The 21,872-nt window shown below is 52.7% G+C and overlaps 11 protein-coding genes across 11 annotated transcripts; 4 read left to right on the forward strand and 7 right to left on the reverse strand.

The window, feature by feature from the left end:
- Positions 1-37: 37 nt before the first annotated feature.
- Positions 38-1,751, reverse strand: VTN31DRAFT_3448 (uncharacterized protein; the record flags this gene model as incomplete). The annotated part of the gene is made up of 4 exons (XM_069403728.1): positions 38-354; positions 441-1,244; positions 1,308-1,362; positions 1,422-1,751. 4 exons carry the CDS (start codon positions 1,749-1,751, stop codon positions 38-40), a joined length of 1,506 nt encoding a protein of 501 aa, XP_069260773.1.
- A 1,470-nt stretch (positions 1,752-3,221) lies between these two features.
- VTN31DRAFT_3449 (uncharacterized protein) lies at positions 3,222-4,334 on the forward strand (the record flags this gene model as incomplete). Its single annotated transcript, XM_069403729.1, has 1 exon — positions 3,222-4,334. The coding sequence occupies one exon, from the start codon at positions 3,222-3,224 to the stop codon at positions 4,332-4,334; it is 1,113 nt and encodes a 370-aa protein (XP_069260774.1).
- Positions 4,335-4,797: 463 nt separating this feature from the next.
- VTN31DRAFT_3450 (uncharacterized protein) lies at positions 4,798-5,262 on the forward strand (the record flags this gene model as incomplete). Its single annotated transcript, XM_069403731.1, has 1 exon — positions 4,798-5,262. The coding sequence occupies one exon, from the start codon at positions 4,798-4,800 to the stop codon at positions 5,260-5,262; it is 465 nt and encodes a 154-aa protein (XP_069260775.1).
- A 248-nt stretch (positions 5,263-5,510) lies between these two features.
- VTN31DRAFT_3451 (uncharacterized protein) lies at positions 5,511-7,341 on the reverse strand (the record flags this gene model as incomplete). The annotated part of the gene is made up of 2 exons (XM_069403732.1): positions 5,511-7,069; positions 7,128-7,341. 2 exons carry the CDS (start codon positions 7,339-7,341, stop codon positions 5,511-5,513), a joined length of 1,773 nt encoding a protein of 590 aa, XP_069260776.1.
- A 392-nt stretch (positions 7,342-7,733) lies between these two features.
- On the forward strand, positions 7,734-9,359 carry VTN31DRAFT_3452 (uncharacterized protein; the record flags this gene model as incomplete). The annotated part of the gene is made up of 2 exons (XM_069403733.1): positions 7,734-7,862; positions 7,920-9,359. 2 exons carry the CDS (start codon positions 7,734-7,736, stop codon positions 9,357-9,359), a joined length of 1,569 nt encoding a protein of 522 aa, XP_069260777.1.
- Positions 9,360-9,609: 250 nt separating this feature from the next.
- On the reverse strand, positions 9,610-10,579 carry VTN31DRAFT_3453 (uncharacterized protein; the record flags this gene model as incomplete). The annotated part of the gene is made up of 3 exons (XM_069403734.1): positions 9,610-9,968; positions 10,480-10,522; positions 10,577-10,579. The coding sequence occupies 3 exons, from the start codon at positions 10,577-10,579 to the stop codon at positions 9,610-9,612; spliced, it is 405 nt and encodes a 134-aa protein (XP_069260778.1).
- Positions 10,580-11,051: 472 nt separating this feature from the next.
- VTN31DRAFT_3454 (uncharacterized protein) lies at positions 11,052-11,642 on the reverse strand (the record flags this gene model as incomplete). Its single annotated transcript, XM_069403735.1, has 1 exon — positions 11,052-11,642. The coding sequence occupies one exon, from the start codon at positions 11,640-11,642 to the stop codon at positions 11,052-11,054; it is 591 nt and encodes a 196-aa protein (XP_069260779.1).
- A 676-nt stretch (positions 11,643-12,318) lies between these two features.
- Positions 12,319-12,824, reverse strand: VTN31DRAFT_3455 (uncharacterized protein; the record flags this gene model as incomplete). Its single annotated transcript, XM_069403736.1, has 3 exons — positions 12,319-12,465; positions 12,554-12,698; positions 12,754-12,824. The coding sequence occupies 3 exons, from the start codon at positions 12,822-12,824 to the stop codon at positions 12,319-12,321; spliced, it is 363 nt and encodes a 120-aa protein (XP_069260780.1).
- A 492-nt stretch (positions 12,825-13,316) lies between these two features.
- VTN31DRAFT_3456 (uncharacterized protein) lies at positions 13,317-14,675 on the forward strand (the record flags this gene model as incomplete). Its single annotated transcript, XM_069403737.1, has 2 exons — positions 13,317-14,479; positions 14,531-14,675. 2 exons carry the CDS (start codon positions 13,317-13,319, stop codon positions 14,673-14,675), a joined length of 1,308 nt encoding a protein of 435 aa, XP_069260781.1.
- Positions 14,676-14,990: 315 nt separating this feature from the next.
- On the reverse strand, positions 14,991-17,478 carry VTN31DRAFT_3457 (uncharacterized protein; the record flags this gene model as incomplete). Its single annotated transcript, XM_069403738.1, has 3 exons — positions 14,991-15,800; positions 15,859-17,384; positions 17,460-17,478. The coding sequence occupies 3 exons, from the start codon at positions 17,476-17,478 to the stop codon at positions 14,991-14,993; spliced, it is 2,355 nt and encodes a 784-aa protein (XP_069260782.1).
- Positions 17,479-18,423: 945 nt separating this feature from the next.
- On the reverse strand, positions 18,424-19,563 carry VTN31DRAFT_3458 (uncharacterized protein; the record flags this gene model as incomplete). Its single annotated transcript, XM_069403739.1, has 1 exon — positions 18,424-19,563. One exon carries the CDS (start codon positions 19,561-19,563, stop codon positions 18,424-18,426), a length of 1,140 nt encoding a protein of 379 aa, XP_069260783.1.
- Positions 19,564-21,872: the final 2,309 nt, after the last annotated feature.

The following is a 21,872-nucleotide window of genomic DNA, read 5'->3' on the forward strand; positions in this document are numbered from 1 at the left end:
ACCAAAGAACAATAGAACGGCAACAACAGTCGTAGAATCACTCGGCTTCGGCAGACCCAGCCCCAACTGGTGCCTTGAAGCATTGCATCGTCTGAACATTGCAATACGCTTGCAGTCCTTCCGTCCCGTATTCACCGCTCAGGCCACTCTCCTTCCATCCAGCCAGGTGGGCATTCGGGTGCGGAACGGGGAAATGGTTGATGGTGACGTTGCCTGCGTGGATGCGCTGGCCAAGGGCGACGGCACGGTCGACGTCGCCGGACCAGACGCTGGCACCGAGACCGGTGTTGGTGTCATTTACACGGGCGATGAGGTCGTCTTCGCTAGACCACTTGAGGAGGGGAACAATGGGAGCTAGACAGGGGGGTTCCATGTTTAGATAATTCTCTTGAAAAATTCAAGGGGGAATCGGTTGGCCGATCAAAGACGGGAGGACTCACCGAAAGGTTCCTCTCTGACAATGCGAGAGTCATCCGGCGGGTTATCGATGATGGCGGGTTGCAGAACATAGCTGCTGTCATCGTAATAGGCATCATCCCCGCCCAATGCGAAGCGATAGCCGTTCTTCCGCGAATCTTCAAAGTACGATTTGCCCTTTGCGAACTGCATCTCGTTCTGGAGCGGCCCGAGCGTATTCCCCGCATCGGGTGTCGATGGGCTTGTCTTCCACGACTTGACCACGTCGACGAGCTTCTGCTTAAATTCCTCGTAAATGTCCTCATGCACATAGATGCGTTTACACGCCAGGCAGAACTGGCCTGAGTTTAGGAATGCACCGACGGCCACCTGTGGCGCAACTACGGACACATCGATGTCCGGGCAGACAACGCATGCATCGTTGCCGCCCAGCTCGAGCGTCACGCGCTTCAGCGACTTGCTGGCCGTGGCCATGATCTTCTTCCCCACGGCGATGGATCCCGTGAAGCTGATATGCTGAACGTTGGGGTGCTCACAGAGCAGCGCCCCGGTCTGGGCGTCACCGTTCAGCACCTGAAGAACGCCTGGTGGGAAGATGTCCTTCACAGCCTCGACGAATTTCAAGGTGCTGTACGGCGTGAACGGCGAGGGCTTGACAATCACCGTGTTGCCGGTGATCAACGCCGGGCCGATCTTCGCCACAGCCTGCACAAGAGGGTAGTTGAACGGGCAGATTGCGGCAACCACGCCGATGGGGACATGGCGCACCGTGATCCGGAGTTCATCGTCGTCCTGCGCTACACGAGGCTGCAGCGGAGGATGAGACGCTGTGATGATGAGCCATCAATTCGTTGACGAAACTTGGAGCCATTAGATGAATTGTCTCTCACCGTTGTATGCCAGGGAGCCGGCCGAATGATCGACCTCCATCTTGGCAAATTGGATCTGCATGGCTCTCTCTCAGCATTATGGAGTCTTCAGATCAAGCTAACGGTTTGACCCACCGGCTTGCCGTTCTCCTGCATGATCAAGCTGGACAGAGTATCGCGCAATCCCAGCAGCACTTCGCGGGCACGCTCCAGATACTTCGCACGCTCCTCCCATGGGGTCTGCGACCACGCGGGGAATGCCGCGGCGGCGGCATTGACTGCGTCGTTGACATCATTCTCGTTGGCCACGGGAATCTCCCAGAGCGGTTGTTTGTTCGATGGATTGATGGCGCGGGTCGTTTTCTCCCCGCGACGAGCTTCGCCGTTGATGATATTGCTAAAGGTCAGGGCGGGCTCCGCCACAACGGAATCCGTCGCCTGTACTTTGCCGTTTGGGACAGACATGCTGCGTGATGTTGCAGTTTGATTAGACTTTCCGAGATCGACTTTGACGCAAGTCGTCGACGTTCTGGGCCGGGTACTAGAGTTCGAGGGCCCCTCATGCTTATTAGCCTCCGCGAATCCGGGGCCGACGTGGGGTCTCTAGAGGGGTCCTGGATCCACGAGTTCAGGGTATATGTGGTGCTCCTTCACCGATGGCATGCGCATTGTGTTTGCGGTGCGTCCGATACAGGTTGATGGATTCTCTGTATCAGCAAATGGTGGTGGAACTGGCGGTGGTACCTCTCTAGCCGTCGGGTGTGCTTATAACAGCCCCTGATCGCCAATGCCATTCACCTGAAATGCAGACAAGAATCCAAAAGCATTTTCAAGCTTCGTTTGCGCCCTGTCTTCAATGTTCTCTCTGAAAAACTGCTCAGAAACTGCCCAAAGGTATCCCTGGCCGTCCCTGCAATCTTGCAGGATGGTTCCGAGTGATTCCGCAGTTGAGTCAGATTGCATCGTTTTTGATTTAACCTATTCAATGACAAGGTCAGTCTGCAGTGCCATTGCATATTAAGTACTTCTTCCGTCATTGTGAATCTGCCTTGCCGTCAATCCGCCATTCGATCTGGGATCTCGGCCAATACATAATCTACCAGGTACATATTAAATAATACTGACGGAGATCTCCAACCTCATGGAGCATGGACCATGCGGGTGCTTGAACCATCCCGCAGGCAGGGTGATGACTCAGCAAGGTGACTCCAGAATCGGAAAAAAGCGGGTCCGACCAACGTCTTGGCTTCAAACGCCGCTTGTGGCTTTCTTCCGTCGAGAAAGTTTAGGTTAAGAAACGTCTCGAGGCCGTTGACAACCCGCCCAGGAAGAAGTGTAACTGTAACCATCGCAGACAGTTACAGCAGTGTAACATTTGCCAGCGCCTCTCTGTGTTGATGGTGGCAAAGGGGAAAAGGGGCCGCCTGGGTCAACTGCAGGTACTGTACTACCCGATGCAGCGGGCGCTAAACGGATCGATTCCGTCGACTTGCAGGCAGCCGACCGTCAGTGGACGAAGATGGAAGAGAGCATCTGATTACAGCGAAAAAAGAAAAAGAAAAAAAAAAAAAAAAAAAAAAGACACGATCGAAACTGGGAAATCATTTCCCGCTCAGAGTCAAGACGAAGAAATTTCCGTGCCCTCCAAGATTTGTTTGTAGATTGCTCAAAGATTCGTCCCGTATATCTGGATACTTCCGCCCCGCGATCCATGGAAATTTCCGCAAGATTTTTCCATATGCAATGCTTTCCCCAGACTGCTTAGGTATTTATCGTTTCCCCGTTGCCACTGAGATCATGGACGTTCCTTGATAGCGAGTTGTCACTTGCATCCTTTTACCTGCATTGTGCGTTGATCGATTCATACCCTAAATTTGCATCCGCGTATCCCCACAGTGCTAGATATCAACGAACGATCCTCGTTAGCGTATTCCGATGTCAACAGACGGTCTTATCCAGCCGGGCCTTGAGTCCCCAGTGGATGAGAGTCGCTCTCAGCAGCTGCCTCTGAAGCCTAAGCCAACGCTAACTCCGCCGGAGACGCCGACAAACGGTGCCTGTACCCCCGTGAAGTCGCCGATACTAGAAGATGACACTGCGCCCCGCGTGTTCGTCCATGAGCTGGAATATGAGCTTGATGAGTCCAACGGAAAGATTGCAGAGTACGGCCGCGGCGCTTGGTGCGTCGTGTACAAGGCTGCCGCGAAATTGCCCACGTCGGAAGGATATACCACACAGCTCGTTGCGGTGAAATCCCCGTGGCGTTCAGATGCCAGGCCGATAGTCAAGGCGGAGGCCCGAATCTTGACCCGGCTAATGGCTACTGCCGGTCATGATCGGCATGTAGTTTCGTTCCTTGGATGTCTGCCAGATTCCAGGTCGATCGTCATGGCTGCTGAATTCCCACCGTTGTCCACCTACATCAAGGAACGAGCAGTAGCTGCGCGCGCCAATTTTTCGACCCAATCCATGCGCGACCCCGTCATAACAATGCCTGGCTGGTGCGACCTCGCCACGGAGTTGATTTGCGGTCTAGGCTGGCTGCATGACAAGGCCGGTGTCGTGCATGGTGACATCAAGCCGCAGAATATCCTCTTACGCTCGCGCTATCCCGACAAAGTCAACACCAGCGTCTTTCCGTACCAGGCCATCTTCGCCGACTTCTCTTCCGCTCATAGTGCCTCCGATGTTGATGCTCTTCCAACGGCTCTCACACCCCCATTCGCCGCGCCTGAGCTCCTTACCTTATCCGCCATGACCACGGCTTCCGTTACCGCGGCAGCCGATGTCTACTCTCTTGCGCTGACGCTTCTCGCTGCAGCCATCGGCGAGTGCCTACTACTGCCCAGCAGCACGAATAAGACCCAGCTGCTCACCATGTCCAAGCAAGGAGTCGTGTTTGAAGCGGCTCAGAATGGCAGCCTCCGGGTCCCCCGCCATGGATTTGTCGAGACAGTGCTCAGCCCAGCTGTGGCCAAGGAACCGACCGAGCGTATCCAGCCTGCAGAGTGGCTCGAATTCTTGGAATCAAAGGCCAAGGCTGCTTGATCATTCTGAGTTCTCCAAGGTTCTCTATCATGCCTTACTCTGTTCTTTGACGCTTTCTTCCTCTCATGAGTTGTTATTATACCCATTTGTTTGTGTCTTTTATGTCTTTTGTGCAACTAGACTTGGCATCACGGGCATGATTTAGCCATTTGCATGGAATTTGGGATTATTTGCATGGGGAAGCAGTGTTTATGGTGTTGTGTCTTGGACCTTGGGATTTAGGGCTTGTCGTGTCGTTGTTACACTTTCCTGTTAGAGTAATCTTCAATGACCATGATGGTTCCTTCCTTTGTAGTTCTTTCAACTCTTTACAATGCGGCAATACTTGATCCCTCTTTTTTCTTTCCATCCTCCAGCTTCATTATCTCCTGCATAGACTATCTGACAGATATTATCTCTACCTGTGCGTCAAACCGAGCTCCTTTGAAGCTCCAGCTAATATATATATACAGGAACTACTGCCATGGTCCTCAAAGTCGCCTATGACAAGACACCCACTGCGGTCCACTTTCACGACTGGCGTAGTCCCAGAGAGCGAGAGGAGGGCCAGCCGCCTTTCAAACTAGTTACCATCTACTGCGGTCTTAGCCTGAGCATTCATATCAGCCTGATCTACAAGCCCGAAACGGTGCAAAATGACACAGCGGTAGAATTCCTCCGGGCCCGTGATCCACTCGACATGGACTTTGACAACCCCGACCACCTCACGGTGCGATTTGATTTGCCTGGCCTCGGCTTCCAACGTGCCCGAGACGTCTGTGACGCGATGCGGAAGGAGGACCATCGGTTGGCGATATATCTGTTTGGAGATCAAGCAGACCCTAACCGACTGCGCTGGCCCTCGAGCACGCTGTGTGGGTTGGGAAGGTCACGTTCGTGTCCGGCGAGGTTTAGGCGGGCGGACGAGGAGGGTAATAATGTAGACTGATGGAGGCAAAATGCATGCATGTTTCGGATCTTGTGCACAAGACTTTTTTTGCATGGTCGGTGAGGCATTGATTTCGGACTGTTCCTGGAACGGTATCCTCAGATCGAGCTGCATTATTCTGTATCGTTAGACATCTAGATTCATATCATCATTAACCGAGACTAATGCACATGTCTAGAGAGTAGAGCACTCATACATGACCGACCAACTCCAAACCAACCTTGATGGAAGGTAGAGTACATGGCCATTTATTCCGGCTCACTGCTGCCCACAATGAGCTCTGAATCAGCGATAGTGAGATCACCTCCCAACGTCCGGTAGATTTGCGTCAAACTCTTGGGGGCATACGGCGATTTTAGGTACGCCATAATCAAGTCATGAATGGTGCCAAATGGCAGCGTACGAAGGCGGACCTCGTCGGGGAAGAACTCAAACCAGTCGACATTGGGAACCCCCTTTTGGGCGGGACTTTTCTTTCGCACGTCGAGATCTTCAAGTGGTAATTTCGGGACATGATAGAAGAGACTAGGCACGTCATGGATAGTGTCCTGTATGGATTTGGTTGGGAACATGCGCCGCAGCGTGTCGGCAAGCGAGTCGGATGACCGTTTTGCCAGAGAATAAAGCACGGCGAGGTACATGCTGATCTCGACCTGGCGAGGCTGCCCATCCGGGGCCAGGAGGGCGTCGAAGATGCGCGACTTGCGCGCTGGTTCGAAATACAGTACACTCAGTTCCCTTTCTGGGGGCCAGAGTTCCCCCCGATGGATGTACAGGGGCTCGAAGGGACGACGATCCCATGCGAGGACGGGTTTTGTGAGGCCGCGCCGCTCCAGATCGCTGCTGTTCAGCCTGGTGGCCCGTCGATTGTCGACCGTTGATTCATAGTTAGATACACGCCCTTCCTCTAGCTCCTGCTTGACTTGGTTACGAAGCGATATCATCTGAGGGAGTGACAGTTCTTGCGGCGTCGCGTGGAGGTCCACAGTCAAAGCGGTGATTTGCGCCTCTAGCAAATCAACCGCAGTCTGCTTGTCCGCGAATTCCATGCGGCGACTGTACGTCTCCAATCTCCGGGCCTCGTTTGAACGAGATTCACCCGGCCGCTTGGAAGTCCATCCGAGGCCTTCCGGGATGGGCGGTCGCTCGCGCCCCTCTGGAACCTTGATTCCGCCGGCGGTCATTTGCCGCGCGATGGTTGACGCGCTTTCCTTCACCAAGCGATCATCTCGCCGACAGAGCAGTTCCTCGTTTGCGTCCGACTCGGCAATGCTGATCAGATGGCGAGTGACCGGCTCAACCACCATACCTATTCGGCCACGATCGGTGACGGTGCGAGGAAGCACCAGTTCTCCTTCAGATGGTGGCACACACGCCACGATTCGCACCAGGCCGTACCTTTGCAGGCCGGTGCGTCTCAATCCATCCTCTATAAAACGTGCCAACAATGTAGCGGCTGGGTCTAAGGAGTTATCTGTGAGATTTGCAAGAACGAGCAACCTGTCGTTCCGCGTTTGTGGCTTCGCTGTCTCTTCTGGCGCGGCTATGTTGTTCCATGCCAGTGCGCCCCAATCGATGTGGCCACTCTTCGGTATGTCAATGTTTGTTAGGATGATCCCGGGTCTCGAGGTCAACGGCGAAAGCATGTCACGAAAATGTCTTTCCCGCGTTTCTAGGAGTACATGCCTACGAGGCTGCAAAGCCTCGTTTATCTTTGCGGATAGCAACCCGGTACCGGGGCATATGTCCAAGATGTCGGTCGGCGCGTTCCGGTTGAGGAACGGAGAGAGCTGCTGCACTATGTCGTCTGCACTCGCAAGGTTAGTCAGGATACCGTGACCACAAATCAGCAATCGGCGACATACCACAGAGCTTCGGACTCACGATATTGACCCGATTAGGCCGAGCATGGGCAAAAGCTGACTGCAATTTTCTCACAAGGGCGGAATCGACGTGTTCATTCGTTAGTTTGCGGTAAGCTCTGGAGGCGATTTTCACGCCGTAGTACATCGACCGCCCCCAGGGCCAGCCTGGAGTCGAAGCCACGGCAGACGGGCGACATTGCGCAAGCAATCGCATCGATCAGGTGGTTGAACTGGTTATTAACCACTATCATGTCGAATATTTTCACTTTTCGCAAAGTTGAGCGGTTCATATGGATGCCTAAGGCTCCAAGGCATCCGGAACGAGGAGTTAAGTCTAAGCATTTCTTGGCAACGTCCAGGCCTCAAATCGGAGTCAAAACAGTCTGCCTTGAGCCTGGGCGGGGCCTTAACTCTTAATCATCCGTTCGATCGTTCTGGTCCAACCTCCGGAGACAACTCAGTGTGCGTCGGTCTGCAACAGCTAAATATGCGCGCAGCCGTCCGGCGCAGCGCGTTCCCACGTCATCTATTTTTCGTCGACTTCGCCCGTGTCTGGGGACGACGGCCAGTAGCTGCTGAAAGCGTTACGTACGCACCGGAGCTATGATGTCTTCCAGAGGGTCCTCCACCCCGCATAGCGTCGAGCAGATAGCCCGCTTGGCCCAGGACTACGAGTACAACCCGAACATTCCGTTGCGGTACTGGTTGCGAACGGCAGTGTCGCTGGCCAGAGAGGTACTAGGCTTTGATCCGGGGGTGTGCGGGAATATTGCTAACCAGCGTTCGTGCCAGGCGCAAATCTACGAAACTGAGGGACATGATGAACAAGCGTATCTGTTGCTATTTCGACATGCCCAGCTCATTCTGGTCCATCTGGTTAATCACTCCGAAGCCAAAGATGCAGCCAACCGCAAGGGGCTGCTGGCGGCTGAAAGGCAGGCCAAGATCAGCATCGAGAAGCTCGAAGCGCTGAAGCCCCGAATAAACAAACGATATGAGCGTTACATGCAGATACTGAAAGAGCGAGAGTCAAAGAAGAAGGTTGAAACAAGAGATGATTCTCGTTCTTCACATCCGTACCCTCTTGACCCGGCGTTGACTGGGGTTGCCAAGCCGCTGGAGGCCAGGGAGAACAAAGAACTCGCAGTTCGCTTGGCGCGCAGGGAAATCAATCGCAGGGCGATCGCCAGAGCTGGGCTTTCTCAGGAAGAGGAAAGTGCTCGTCGCGCAGGCGGGCTCTGGGGAGACTGGGAACAAGCTTTACAACGTGATGAGGCGGCCGATGGTGACCACGACGACATCAGCCGCCGAATTCAACAAATACGAATGAATCTGGATCGGCCGTCATCTGAGACGACGACCTATACCCAAACGGACTCAGCGCCATCGAATGGCACACCGGTCTTTCAATACCCAAGCGTTCCACGTCAGATACCATTTGATGCTCACCGCCCGACTGTCTCACCACCACGTTATACGACTGCCAACATATCGAAACCTCCTGCTCTACCTCCGAAGGAGCGTGACCAGTTGAGGCCGCCTCCGCGGCCGGAGAAGATTCCGTCATCTGGACCACCTCCATTACCCAGCAAGGAGGTCGCGAAGCCAACATCTGATGTGTCTCACACTGATCTCGACCCATCAACATTCACATTTAAGCCAGCTGCCTATCTAGAGAATGGAACCCCTCTCAGAACAGTTTTCCTTCCCCCTAACCTCCGCAAACATTTCCTGGCAATAGCCGAACCCAACACCCGTCGCAACCTGGAGACCTGCGGGATCCTCTGCGGCACGCTGATTTCAAATGCACTGTTCATCTCCAAACTACTGATCCCCGAGCAGGAGTCAACGCCGGACACGTGTGAGACGGTCAACGAGTCCGCTATATTCGACTACTGTGACTCAGAGGACTTGATGATGCTAGGATGGATCCACACGCATCCAACACAGTCCTGCTTCATGAGCTCCCGCGACCTTCACACCCACTGCGGCTACCAGGTCATGTTGCCGGAGAGCATCGCGATTGTCTGCGCTCCGAGCAAAGACCCGGACTGGGGGGTCTTCCGACTGACTGACCCGCCTGGTCTGAAGGCGGTGTTGAACTGCACGCAGACGGGACTTTTTCATCCTCACTCTGAAACCAATCTGTACACTGACGCCCTGCGTCCGGGGCATGTGTTCGAAGCTCACGGACTGGAGTTTGAGACGGTAGACCTTCGGCCGCGGAAATGATTGGATCTAATCTGTATTATTTCATGGTATGAATTTGGTTTCATAGAACTCATCCCTCATGATTGTACGACATGTTCAATGAGAACCAAGTGTGACGCAGTGCCTCCAACAACTATGAAACAATTTTTTTTCCGCCCGGAAAGTAACCAGTCAACTTCTTATCTCTACGCCGATGGAGAATAAACCAGATATTTTTGTCATTGACATCCTTCGTAGAGAGCCAGTTTCGCATGAAGGCGGGCGCCAGGATTTATTTCCTTGTATGCCCCTCCGTCGCAAGCGGCTGCGCATCCGGGAGGTCAGGGGCGAAGTTCGGATTGAACAACCAGAGCTCAGCGCCGCCCTTGCCGGCCAGGCCAAAGACCTCCTGCTTGCCAAAGGGTACTAAGCAGTGTTCCTCGTCTTCAGAATTGGCCCGACCTAAGCGCTGAACCCAGGACTCCACTGGTTCTCGCTCAGTGACCACTCGGCTGTCCCACCGGTACGAGGGCAGGGGCAGGGTAGTTGTGCCGTTGGTGGTGTCGTAGACGATCAGCTTTTGTATCTTCTTGGCTCGGGAGTAGACAATGTTAGGGGTTAGAATGACGAAACCATCGACCTTGTGGGAAACTGGCAGAATCAACCCATTGGGCGCTCAGCTTGTCAACAGTGTGGTCGTAGATGACGTGCATATTCGGCATAGAATTCCCTAGTTTGAAAGGAAACGCTTGGCTATTGTTACGTGGTTGAAGGTGGAACAGAAACCGGATGATGCGTGAATGGATTGTTCGCTTGCACGTTCGCCCGTGACAGTTCGCCAGAGACAGACGGGATTGTTTCTTCTCGAGCAGCTCCCCTGTCGTCAATGTCCACTTCGTTTGCTACACCTCAGGTGAACGTTTTCTCCAGTTGATCTGGAATACCACCAGCGCATCCTCATCTGGGGCCTTAGGGTTTAAAGGTTAGGACCAGGACTCGAGAAGCCGCAAAGCTCCAACTTTTGGACAGAAATAGAGCCTAGGTCCCAAACGGAGACAGGAGGAGGCCCCTCTTCGGTGAATCGAACATCTCCAATCTCTCAGGTTAAGCCTGTACCAATCTCTTAGGTATTGCTAAAGTTAATTCCCTCCCTGTCGCCTACGTGCTGAGAGGACTAGGGCTAGCCTCAAAGGACTGAGATCTACCTATTATTACCTATTAGTTAAGCAAACTACAGAATACGGAGAAGGTCCATGTACCATGCTGCTCTCCATTGATCTCCATGGACAGTCAAGTTCTCATCTGCAGCTGGGCCGCCCCGTCGGCTCGTCCAGGCGTAGACCATAAGATATTATACATTCGATTCTTAGGACTCCCCTCATATGGCCCATCCAATGAGAACCAAGTTGCGACACGTTGCCCATCAGCAAGAAGTCTTTCCACCTGGAAAGGACATGCGAATCCAACGTTCACATAGCAACAGATTGAGAACTACACATACCAGATATGTAAATATGACTATGGTATCGATATTCTTCGTAGAACCTGCTCCACATGCAAGAGGGAGCCAGGCTTTCACACATGCAACCTTTGTAACTCCGTAAGCCGCGTTCTAATCCACGATATCATCGATCCAAGACCCAATCACGACTTCTTCACAGGTATCTATCAAATCAAGGATGCTAATTGCAAAGAGTGGCAAAGATGTCGCAATGTGCAGGAGCGGTTGAAAACTCAGCTTTCATTGCTTCCAAGAACAACCTTCACTTGATCCCATCGGTCCGTCGCAAGAGGCTCTGTGTTCGGGACGTCAGGCACAAAGTTCGGATTGAAAAACCAGAGCTCGAAGCCGCCCTTGCCGACCAGGCCAAAAACCTCCTGGTTGCCAAAGGGTTTCACATCCCCAAAGTTTGGATAGATTCTGTCGTCATGCCGCTCAAACCAGGGGTCTGATGAGTTGCGATTAGTGAACACCCTGATGTCCAACTGGTACGAGGGCAACGTTATTGTGCGGTTGGGGACGTTGTAAATGGCGGGCTGGATGATCTGGCTCGCCCAGTAGTAGACAATGTTGGGAGTTAGAATGGCTAAATGGTTGTCTGTGTAGAGAGGGTCGGCTTCAACCCATCGGGCACTCAGCTCGTCGAGACAGTAGTCGTACGTGAATTGCATGTCAGCTTTGAAACCTTTCGCAAGATGGCCATTCCAGGTTACTGCCCTGTGGCTGAAGGTGGGGATGAAGCCTTTTAATGAGACGTATCCCTCGTCCGTAGGACGACCATGATGCACCGCCAGCGACAAAGGGAATTGCTTCCGTTCGAGCATGCTCCACGGTCGTCAGTTTCCACTTGGTTTGCTGCACCTGGGGCAGGTCATTCTTCCATTTGACTTGGAACACCACCAGCGCATCCTCATCCGGCTCGACATGAAATGAGCTGAGTCTTTTGAATGCGGCAACTTTTCGAACAACATTCGTGCCCAGATCCCAAACGTAGACCGAAGGAGGTTCCTCGTCCTCGTATCCGGGACGGCTAGCCATGACCACCCTGTCCTCTACGAGTGAAGACAGATCGGGAAAACCCGGAAGTCGTTGTAACAATTTCTGTGATGTGTGTATATTCCATGCTGTCAAAACAGTTGAGAAATTGTCATCACCCTCCCTAAGATTGTCTATGTTAGGCACCCGATTGTGGAAAGAAGCAACAACAACAACAAAACAAAAAAAAAAAAAAAAAAAAAAAAAAAAAAACTTAACTCATGTACTGCGAAAAAAACAAAATAGCGATCGGACAATGTGAAGAAACTTTCTTCCCCTACAAAACCATTGCTGTCGGACCAAATCGATATCTCTCCGGTTTCGAGATTCAACATCTGGATTTCTGCGCGGCGCCGGCCACGATAGCACAGCCGGCGCGAGCCGTATCTGATCTCAGCGCCCCAATCGGGCCATTCCGGTGGCCGGGAGAGAAAGATCCTCTTGACAGGCCGGCCACGTTGTAATCTATGTTGCCATTCGAAATAACACATCGGGTCGATGTTCGCTATGTTCCATGTCCTTCGGGTGCAGACCCAAGGATGTAATCGTTTCGCGCAAGACATGCGTAGTGATCGGCTGACTTGAGAAAATCGCGCGCCATCGTTTCGAAACCTAGGAGGCCCTGTCAGCATAGAGTGTATCACTACCCAGAAGAATTCCAGTAACTGGTGAACTTCGATAGACCAGCAACAATACGCACCCTCCGGCTCCGGACAACGTCTGTGGCATTCAGATTATGCGTGACCTGAATAATGAGCTCCAAAGGCAAAGACCCGATAATGTCGAATTGACGTTGCTGCCTGCGTTCGTCCCTCTGGGATCGATCGGGATCCGTGATGTGGATTCTGCGCGGCTGTTAGAAGTCGGATCGAAGGGCCAAGCATCAAAAGACATGGTTACGCGCTGCCCTGGATTTCTGCGTTTCTTGAGGATGCCTGTATCGAAGCAGAGCGGCCGACAGAGAGACTCATCGCTGCAATTCGAAAGAGCGGTCAACCCGAGCTTCGACGGAGAACGCCCTTCTGACTTCTGGGATCACGACTTTCGGGATTGATACATGACATCGAGTCTTTTAGGGGTTGAGTAGGTACAGTTGGTAGGCCCTAGGCGTAGTAGGTACTCGATGTCTCCCCGACTCCTGAGTGATGAGGGTAGAGCTAGCCTCGGGTAGTTTTGATCTGATCATGTGGAATATTGGGCTCATGCTCGGCACAAGTACGAGCTCAAGTCCGTGCTCTCTCTCTCAATAATCTTTCATACACTTACGAGTAGTAGTTGTAGTAGGCTTGGAGCTCCCCTGCGTATCCCGTGTCGTCGGTACTGTAATTAGTACTGTATTACATACCTACCTACGAGTACTCGTACACTATTGTTACGATTCTGACAGCATCGTTGGCAGAGATAAGATATATTTCTCGTATCGTAACGTAACCTGAACCTCGTCGATGAAGATTCGAGTGAAGATGCACATCAAGCATCAGCAAACACAACAACTCGATGAATACATCCAGGATCCCGTTACTCGAGCATCGCCCCGTTCTCCATCTGAACGCATGTCAGCCGCTAGCTCGCGCTCAGGAACCCCCGTTCCAAATCAATCGCGATCTTCGCCCAGGACCTCCTCCAAATCACCGTCCAGTCGGGCCACTGATGCGCCCTCCTTTGGGAATTATTTTTCGTACCCGGTCTCGAGAGTAGTCTCCGGGCTTTATCGTCGATTGACCGATCCTCCAGCGGGCAGCTCATCGAATGGAAACAATGATGGCCCCGATCATCGTGACACAACGCTATCGTCCAACATCTACACACCCAAACGCACCGCATCACCATTCCAACCCCCTCCCCTAACGCCGCTGACGCTCAGCGCGACGGGCATTAATTCTTCACAACCCATCCTCACGCGGGCCTTGGCAGAGGAGATCCGATTACTCGTCCCGCCACGGCTACAGCTGGTGGACACCTGGCGACTAGCGTACTCACTGGAGAGGGATGGCTCGTCCCTGGCCACGCTGTACGAGACCTGCAGGCGGGTCTCGGAGCGCAGCCCGCGCGCTGGTTACGTGCTTGTTTTACGGGACAATTCCGCGGGCGGCACGCTGTTTGGAGCCTATCTGACCGATCCACCACACCCGGCGCCGCATTTCTACGGAACGGGCGAGTGTTTCCTCTGGCGGGCGAGCGTCTTGCCGTCGACTCCGGTGGTGTGGCCACAGAATCAGAGCCAGAACACCTCCAAATCAGACGCGTCGCAGGACGAGCGAGAAGGTTCTTCATCGACGCAGGATGACCGCCCGCCCTTAATGACTGAGGAAGAACTCCGCCGCGCAGGGTTACCTCCACCGCCCAGCGCGGATACATCGAACGCTGCGCGCAGCACGACGCTGCGAGCAGCCACCCCGCCAGCCTCGAGGCTCAAGCAGCAATCCCAACCTGATCTCACATCAAGCACGACGACAACCTCCACAGCGACAACAACAACAACAACAACCTCCAATTCAACATCTGCATCGACGCCTGTTAGCGGCACCACCACACCGGAACGGATCCGTTTCAAGGCCTTCCCATATAGTGGCGTGAATGATTACATGATATTTTGCGAGTCGGGATATCTAAGTGTTGGCGGAGGGTGCGTAGTCCCCTTCCCGTTCTTTATATTGCAAGCTAACGCGTGCTATAGAGACGGACACTATGGTCTCTGGATCGACGACTCGGTCGAAAAAGGTGTGAGCTCCTCATGTCCGACGTTCGGAAACGAGAACTTGTCCGATGAAGGCGAGAAATTCGACATCTTGGGCGCCGAGGTCTGGTATATTGGCGCCTAGAATATAGTCTTATTTTATTGAGGGCTGGCTCCGGATGCAATCTGCCTTATGGCCGTAATATCTCTGAACCTTTCAATCGAGAATGTTATGTGGGACGAAGTTTATGGCTCTGGGAGAATAATGGATTCATGTAGTTTTATTTAGCTATAACAACACATGCTACCTAGCATTACTCGTGGACAATCATGACATGGATCAACGTGAAACCATCAAAGTCAAGGGTATGGGACAGGGTATGTAACATGCCAAATCAAATCAAAGCCATCCATGACAAATACAAGAGCATACTGAAACACAAACGAGAAGTCAAAGCGATCAGTATGGGGAATTGACGATATCATTCCGGCTTAGCCGCCCTCCAACACTGCGCCGCGGCTTGACCGGCGTGGCGATGCTCTCGCGAGTCGGCTTCTTGAACGTCTTCTTCTCGACCATGTTGACCTCGTTGGGCAGTGCGACGATGACGTTCTTATCGGAGCCGAAGCGGAAGTTGTCCGCCATGACTTTTTCGCTGTACCTCTTGATCGTGTACGGATCCTTGCGGCCCGCGAGGACCTTCTTCAGGTTCCAGGTGATGATGAATGGGCCCGTTGCAGTCACGATGGAGGTCTCTTCTGCGTTGATACCCGTATTAAAGCGCGCCGGGGTGAACGAGATCGGCTGCTTGGTCTCGTGCTGGAACTGCGCCACATGTGCCGGCTGCAGACCCAGACGACGGGGCTGAGGCTTCGCGTCCTTGGCAAATGACTTCTCAAACCCAAGCTTGCCCTCGTTCTTCCCTTCTTTCTGCAGAGCGTCGATCAGGAGCAGATATGTGCGGCAAGTGGCCAGCACCCAGCGACCGTCTGCGGACACGTCAAGACCGATGATGGGCTCGCCCAGGGCCGGGATATGCGTCTTTGCGTTGATCCCCAGTCGATCGAAAAGACGGATGTCACCCTTGTTCGAAGCCACCGCCATATATCCTTTCTCCGTTGTCGCCAGCGCAGAGAAGTCGTTCTTGCTGACGTACTGCTTCAGATTCGACTCGACCAATTTGTTGCCAGGCTGGCGAGGATCGATCCGGAACAGGGCATTGTTGGACACCCCGATGAAGGGCTGATTGCCTGTCATTTGCGAGAATTTCTGCAGAACCATGTCAGTAACGAAATCACGGACAAAATTGATGAATTGCAAGACTTACACTCTCCGGCCCAAATGTTGTAACAGGGATATCATCATGCACCTTCCACTCATCCACGACCTTTCCGTACTCCAAATCCATTCGGTAAAGAGAATTCGGATTTTCATCGTTTTGCAGAATCATGTTCGAATCCTCGGCGTGCAGCATCACCTTCTTAGGACTAAAGAGCTTGCCCTTGGGCGTCTCCACCTTGGAAATGTTGGTTGAGAACTCCAGACTGTTGTTAGGAGTGTGTTTAAAGACTCCGATCTTGGAGCCGCGAACAACAAACGAGCGATCATGCTTGTAGCCGACGGCGAGCTGCGAGTTGACATGTTCGTCACGGGGATGAACGGCCACGTCATCATGCTCCTCGTCGCTGTCGTAGTGCTCGCTGCGCTGCCCATCGTCCTCTTCCTCGGCCTCTTCAGCCTCTTCGTCTTCCTCCTCAACGCCCTCGGGGGCGTCTTCCATTGTGAGGTCTTGAAACGCGTCGAGAACGTAGTCTCGCTCGTCCTCCTTCTGCTTGGTCCATTTTGTCTCGTTCAGCTGCTCCCAAAGGGCCTGCATCAGACCTTCTTGAAACCGCTCTTCTGTGGGCTGGTCCTTGAATCGCAGCAGCCACGAGTATGCAGAACCATCTTCGGCATAGTGATTGAAGATGAATGACAGGTACTCAAAATTGAACACGGGGTTGATGTCTGCAACCACGGGCTGCCCAAGCCACTCCCTATCTTTGCCGGAGATCTGGAGCCAGTACTGCCAGTCGCCCGTCTCCGACACGGTCGCTACTACTTCCGAGTCCTGCAAAACAAAGGTTCCGCTGTCGAAGTCGAAAAAGTGCAGCTCAGCCTTTTCTCTGGCGAGGATCTCCCTCGCCGGGGGGGCGGCCGCTGACTTCGGCGTCCCAGCAGCCCCATCTGCCGGCTGAATCAGACCCTTTCTCTTCGCGTATTCGACATCCTTTGCCATGGCAGCGGTCGACTCTTCCACACTCGGACGGTGTGAACCTTGAGGGCTAGCGGGAGGGATGGGGCTGTCCTCTTCGAACGAGAACTCCTTCAGCTGCTCCTCGGTCGCAGTGTTCGCGCTTCGGCGATACTTTCGTTCATACTGGCACTGTACGGCGGCGAGCTCGAACGTCGCGACCTTGTCGGCGGTCACGGACGAATCGCAGACAAATTCGTACAAATCACCGGGATCACCACTCAAGTCTCTCCAGGCCAGAATTTTCTCGCCGTCTCTCACCACAGACCGGAATCGGAGAGCTTGGTCGAGAAGAAACACTTTCTCATCTTTGTCCAAGGCATCTGCCCCACCTTGCTCATCCTCCTCCTCGGCAAGCTCCTCTTCGCCTTCTTCGTACACCCGCTGCACGACGAGTTGATATTGAAACTCCTGACCGGTCCGACGAATAGAGGCCGCTGCGTCCTTGAAGATCAGCTCCGAGTAGCCCTTGGGCGACTGTGGGCGAACCAGATAGAGCTGTCCCTGAGGAATATCGATGATGGCCTCTTTCGAAGTATCTCCGAAGAGGAATTTACTGACTACAGATGAAGATCCACGTCAGTTACATGCCTGTTTGCGTGTGGTGAGATTGATCTGCTGCGGATTAAACATACCGTTGCGTATCATAAACATGGTGGCGACAAGTCTCCTGGTGACGCACGGAGTGACGCGCAGGAGATCAGTGAGGAGTAAAGTTTGATAAAAGGATGATGCAAGACAGCCGGCTCGTCTAGAAAAGCAGGACCCTGAGAGGGCCGCTAACTGATGGGAGGCGAAAATTTCGCGAATTGGGGGGAGTGTGAAGCAGAATCCAGGCGCGAAGTTTTGTTTTTGCTTTTGTTGTCACTTTGCCATGACGCAAACCCCATTTGGGTGTAGCCCCTCATAGCCCCAATGCCGCATACGGAGTACGGAGTACTCGTACAGTAAGCTTACCTACACTAGCCACATTAGCCACACACGTGGGTGTGGGTCTGTGGCTGATGCTGTGGCAAGTTCTCCTTGGAAAGATTCGAGCCAATCACATCCCAGAGTATTCTCGTCCATCACGCGAGCAACAAGAGAGTCAAGAGAAACTCAAAATCAGCACAGAATTTGCATGTTGATCTGGTTGTCATTCGTATGAAAAAGTAGGAATAGCGAAGTGACAATGCTGAGTGTGACGAGTGGGAAAACTGTTTCGAGCCTTCGTCCCTGCCAAGCCAAGTTGGGATTGGGGGCAGCCATTGGAGATCAACAGCATGACAGTTCCTGAGTACACTGATAGCATCATTATTACTCGAATTTGGTAGGACGATGGAAACTTTCGATCGAACGGTCCATTAGCAGGACGAATTGGTATATACTCCTGGGAGTCCTGGCAGTGTCGAGGCCATGAAGTACTAGATACTAGGTATGGTATTGGGGGAAGTGCTTCAATACAAGACTTCTCTACTATGTACTAGGTAGGAGTGGTTTGAACCAACAGATTTCTTTTTTCAAGCCCATATCCGTACCATGGCTAAGCACGATAGTCGTGCAAGGTCCTTCACATTTTAATCTCGTCTCTTGAGCATACATCAAGTAGTAGATGACGGGTCATGCCTGACCCTCGCCTCTCTCCTCTTGGGCGCTCGATTCATCCTCCCCGTCAGCTGTTTCCAGGTTGCCCGAGCTGGAACTTTCACTGGTAGCACTGCTAGCATCATCTGCATTGTCTTTCGTTTCGCCCGAATCACCAGTCTCATCTTTGATGCCCGGTTTGAGTACGCCACCCTTTCGCTTTGGGATGACTCGCAGAAATGCTTCGCCCCAGTCACCGAGCTCGAGCCACCTCAGCATGATTTCCACTACGTGGTTGGTGGCGAGCACTTTCCGCGTAGACATTTGCAGATACTCCCCAATAGGCAGTTTGGCGGTCTTGATCCCAAGCTCTGTCGCGCGCTTGTAACAGACACCCTTATGCCGATTCTTGTCGACCAGTCCGCCCACAATATAAGTGCTGTACGGTTTTAATTCCGTCAGCGTATTTGGACTCTCGCTGCTAAGGTAGACAACTTCTCCGTCCTCTGGTTTCGCGTCCGTCTTGCCCGAAAAAGCACCCAACAATTGGCTACCGGGGGCCTTCATCCAATCCGCCGCGAGATCGGCGGCAAACACGAAATCTTCCGATAGAAAGCGGACACCCTTCCAGTTCTCGTGTGTTTTAGCAAGTACCGTGTCGAACCGCTCTTTGAGAAGCTTGTTGAACGACGATATGATCAGATGACCGCGGAAGGGGGCTCGTGAATTGTCCGAATAGCACCGCGTCAATTGCGAACTGAGCGATATCCGTTCATGGTCCAACATGTAGTCATCCCATCCACAATCAATCACGAATGTGATTGGCACCAGCACCGAGCGCGCCTGTTGTGCTTTGCGACTCAGTTGTACTTCGCCCTTTTGCTGTTGTTCGCGTCGTCGCTCTTTGCGCGCCTTTAACTTTTCTTTTCTCTTTAGTATTCGCTGTTCTCGTTTCTCCTCCCATCTTTGTTTCCTGCGGAGCTTCTTCAATTGATTTTTCGACAGCTTCTCCGTTGCCTGACCCTCCTGGTGGGAGCCGTCGGCGTCGCTTTGCCCATTGGTGGTCGTGTCGCTCGCCTGGATAGCGCCCGACATCACGGGCTCAATGCGATCGTCCTGCACATCGTGATCGACTTTTTGCAGTTTCGTCGGCCTCTCACCGTCGCCCTCGTCCATGGCGCTTGGAAATGCAGGCTGGATCAGATTGCGGTTTTTCTCCCCGCCCAGCGCACTGGCAACCAATGACGTCGGTTTCCGGCGGGGCCTTATGCTGACTAAGCTCTTACTAACAAGCCCTAACCTTGGCTTCCGAGTACTCCGTATGACGTCATTGACAATCCTGAGTCCTGCACCATCATGCTCGCCTCAGCAAATGGTTGCAATATTAGAACTTCAAGTCTACGACTCAAAAGGACAGATAGCCTCCATTTTCTCTGTTAATGATTTACCGTGGACAATAAGGTTCCTTTATTTCGTTCTAGTTCCCCGTATTTTTGGAGAAGCAGAGTCCTGGGGTTCTTGTGATTGGACAGAGATGACTCGATATAAACCAACGTCCGAGCTGAACACATTGAACGCTGAAAAGTCCTTTTCGTCACCCGGACGAGTCGGATAGGACGGACTGGATAGAGTCCTAATGGGAGTTGGACCCCAAAGCAGTGTCAGGTCGCATGAATTGGATTACTACTTATTTAAAATGCCCTCTTCCCATCGAGGCATTGACTCGTAGCTATTATTCAATTCATCTGTTGATGACACACCATGCCATCCGAGAACAATATCAAAACCGCTCTCGCTCTTATTCATAATGACCACTCCAGGATCCTTGGCATGACAGTCGGAAGCCATGAGAACGTGCAACCAGGGCAGTATATCCCTCGAGCAGGTGAGCAGTCGCATGTAACGACCAAGCAGGAAGTTCCCGCTGATAACTAATAAAAGGACAGATACGCAAATAGTATCAGAGCCACGCCTCTTTTTTCATGGCGCATCTCCCTCAAAGACCTATGTTGTCGTTAGTCTGGACATCGATGCTCCATTCCCGTCCTTGACTGTCCTGAGCCCGATCCTGCATTGGATTCAACCTAATTTGAAGATCGCCGCGGATGAATCTGTGTTCGACACCACAACGCCGTTATTGCGAATTGGATCGGGTCGTCTCCTCCACCGGGAAGCGAGCCGCACCGCTATACGTTCTTCTTGTACGAGCAGCCGAGCAGTTTCCGTGCGGAGGAGCTGGCGCCTTCCGATGGCAAGATTATGTCGAACTGGCATCGTCTGCGATTTGACCTTGACGAATGGACCACAAAGCACAAACTCGGGCCGATCGTCGCATTTAACTATTTCACGAGTAGTTAAGGGCGGCCAGGTGTTAGCAAGTAATCTTTCGTCTCTTTCAAATACCGTTTGTCCTGCGGTGTGTTGAATTACGTTATCAGAATTAAAGTCAGTTGACAGACAAATGATTTGGAGAGAAGGCATACGGGAGATAGCACGATGTTCATTCCTTATTCTCTTCCAACCTCCAAGCTTTTGCCAGAGTTCGATGACATTAAAGTAGGGCAGTTCTAAGCCTCGAAGGTCTCCAGTACGTAGTGCCGGCCAACAGCACGAGTTCTGGCTCAACCATGGCTTAGATGCAGGAGTCATTGCACATGCCGAGGTAGTTTGATGTGTCAAGTAAGGATGCTGAACACAAAGAGGGCAAAGGATGTGTATAAGTGGTTTAAACCCCGATTCCCTATTTGTCCTCCAAGAAACAAACTCACCGACTCCCCCAGTCGCAACAGGCTCTCCATTCGGGAAGCCGGATAAACTTCGGATTGAAGAACCAGAGCTCAACGCCGTCCTCGCCGACCAGGCCAAAAACCTCCTGGTCGCCAAGGGACTGAAAACATGGCGCTAAAACGCCCTGCAACGATTCGCGACCAGCGACCACCCGGCTGTCCAGCTTGTCCTGGAGCAAGGTTGTCGTGCTGCTGGCGACCTTATAAACAGTCGGCTTTCTGATGTCCATGGCAAAATAGTAGACAATGTTAGGAGTTAGAATTGCGGGATGGTCGAATCGGTGGGGTTGTCTGTGAAGACTGGCGCATTCAATCCAATTAGCGCTCAGCTTGTCGACGGCGTAGTCGTACATGACGTGCAGGTCGGTTTGGTTAGTCTCCCTTGAAAGAACAAGCCAGGTTGCTGTTCAATAGCTGAAAGTAGAACAGAGAACTCGTGTTGGCAAATGATGCGCTTGTGTGGACTGATGTGAAGATGACCTGTCAGCGAAGCAGAAATGCCTGGTCGTCAACGTCCACTCGGTCTGGCGTACCACGGGCGAGGCTTCCATCCAGCTGATCTGGAATGTCACCAGCACATCCTCATCCGTGGCAACGTGCAATAAACTAGGTTCTGGGAACTTGCCAATCTCTATCTTTCGGACACGATTGGAGGGCAGATCCCAAACCTACACAGCACAATCCATCATTGGGACACCG

Source organism: Thermomyces dupontii (assembly GCF_041956625.1).
Source record: "Thermomyces dupontii strain NRRL 2155 unplaced genomic scaffold VTN31scaffold_3, whole genome shotgun sequence".
Lineage (NCBI taxonomy): Eukaryota > Fungi > Ascomycota > Eurotiomycetes > Eurotiales > Trichocomaceae > Thermomyces > Thermomyces dupontii.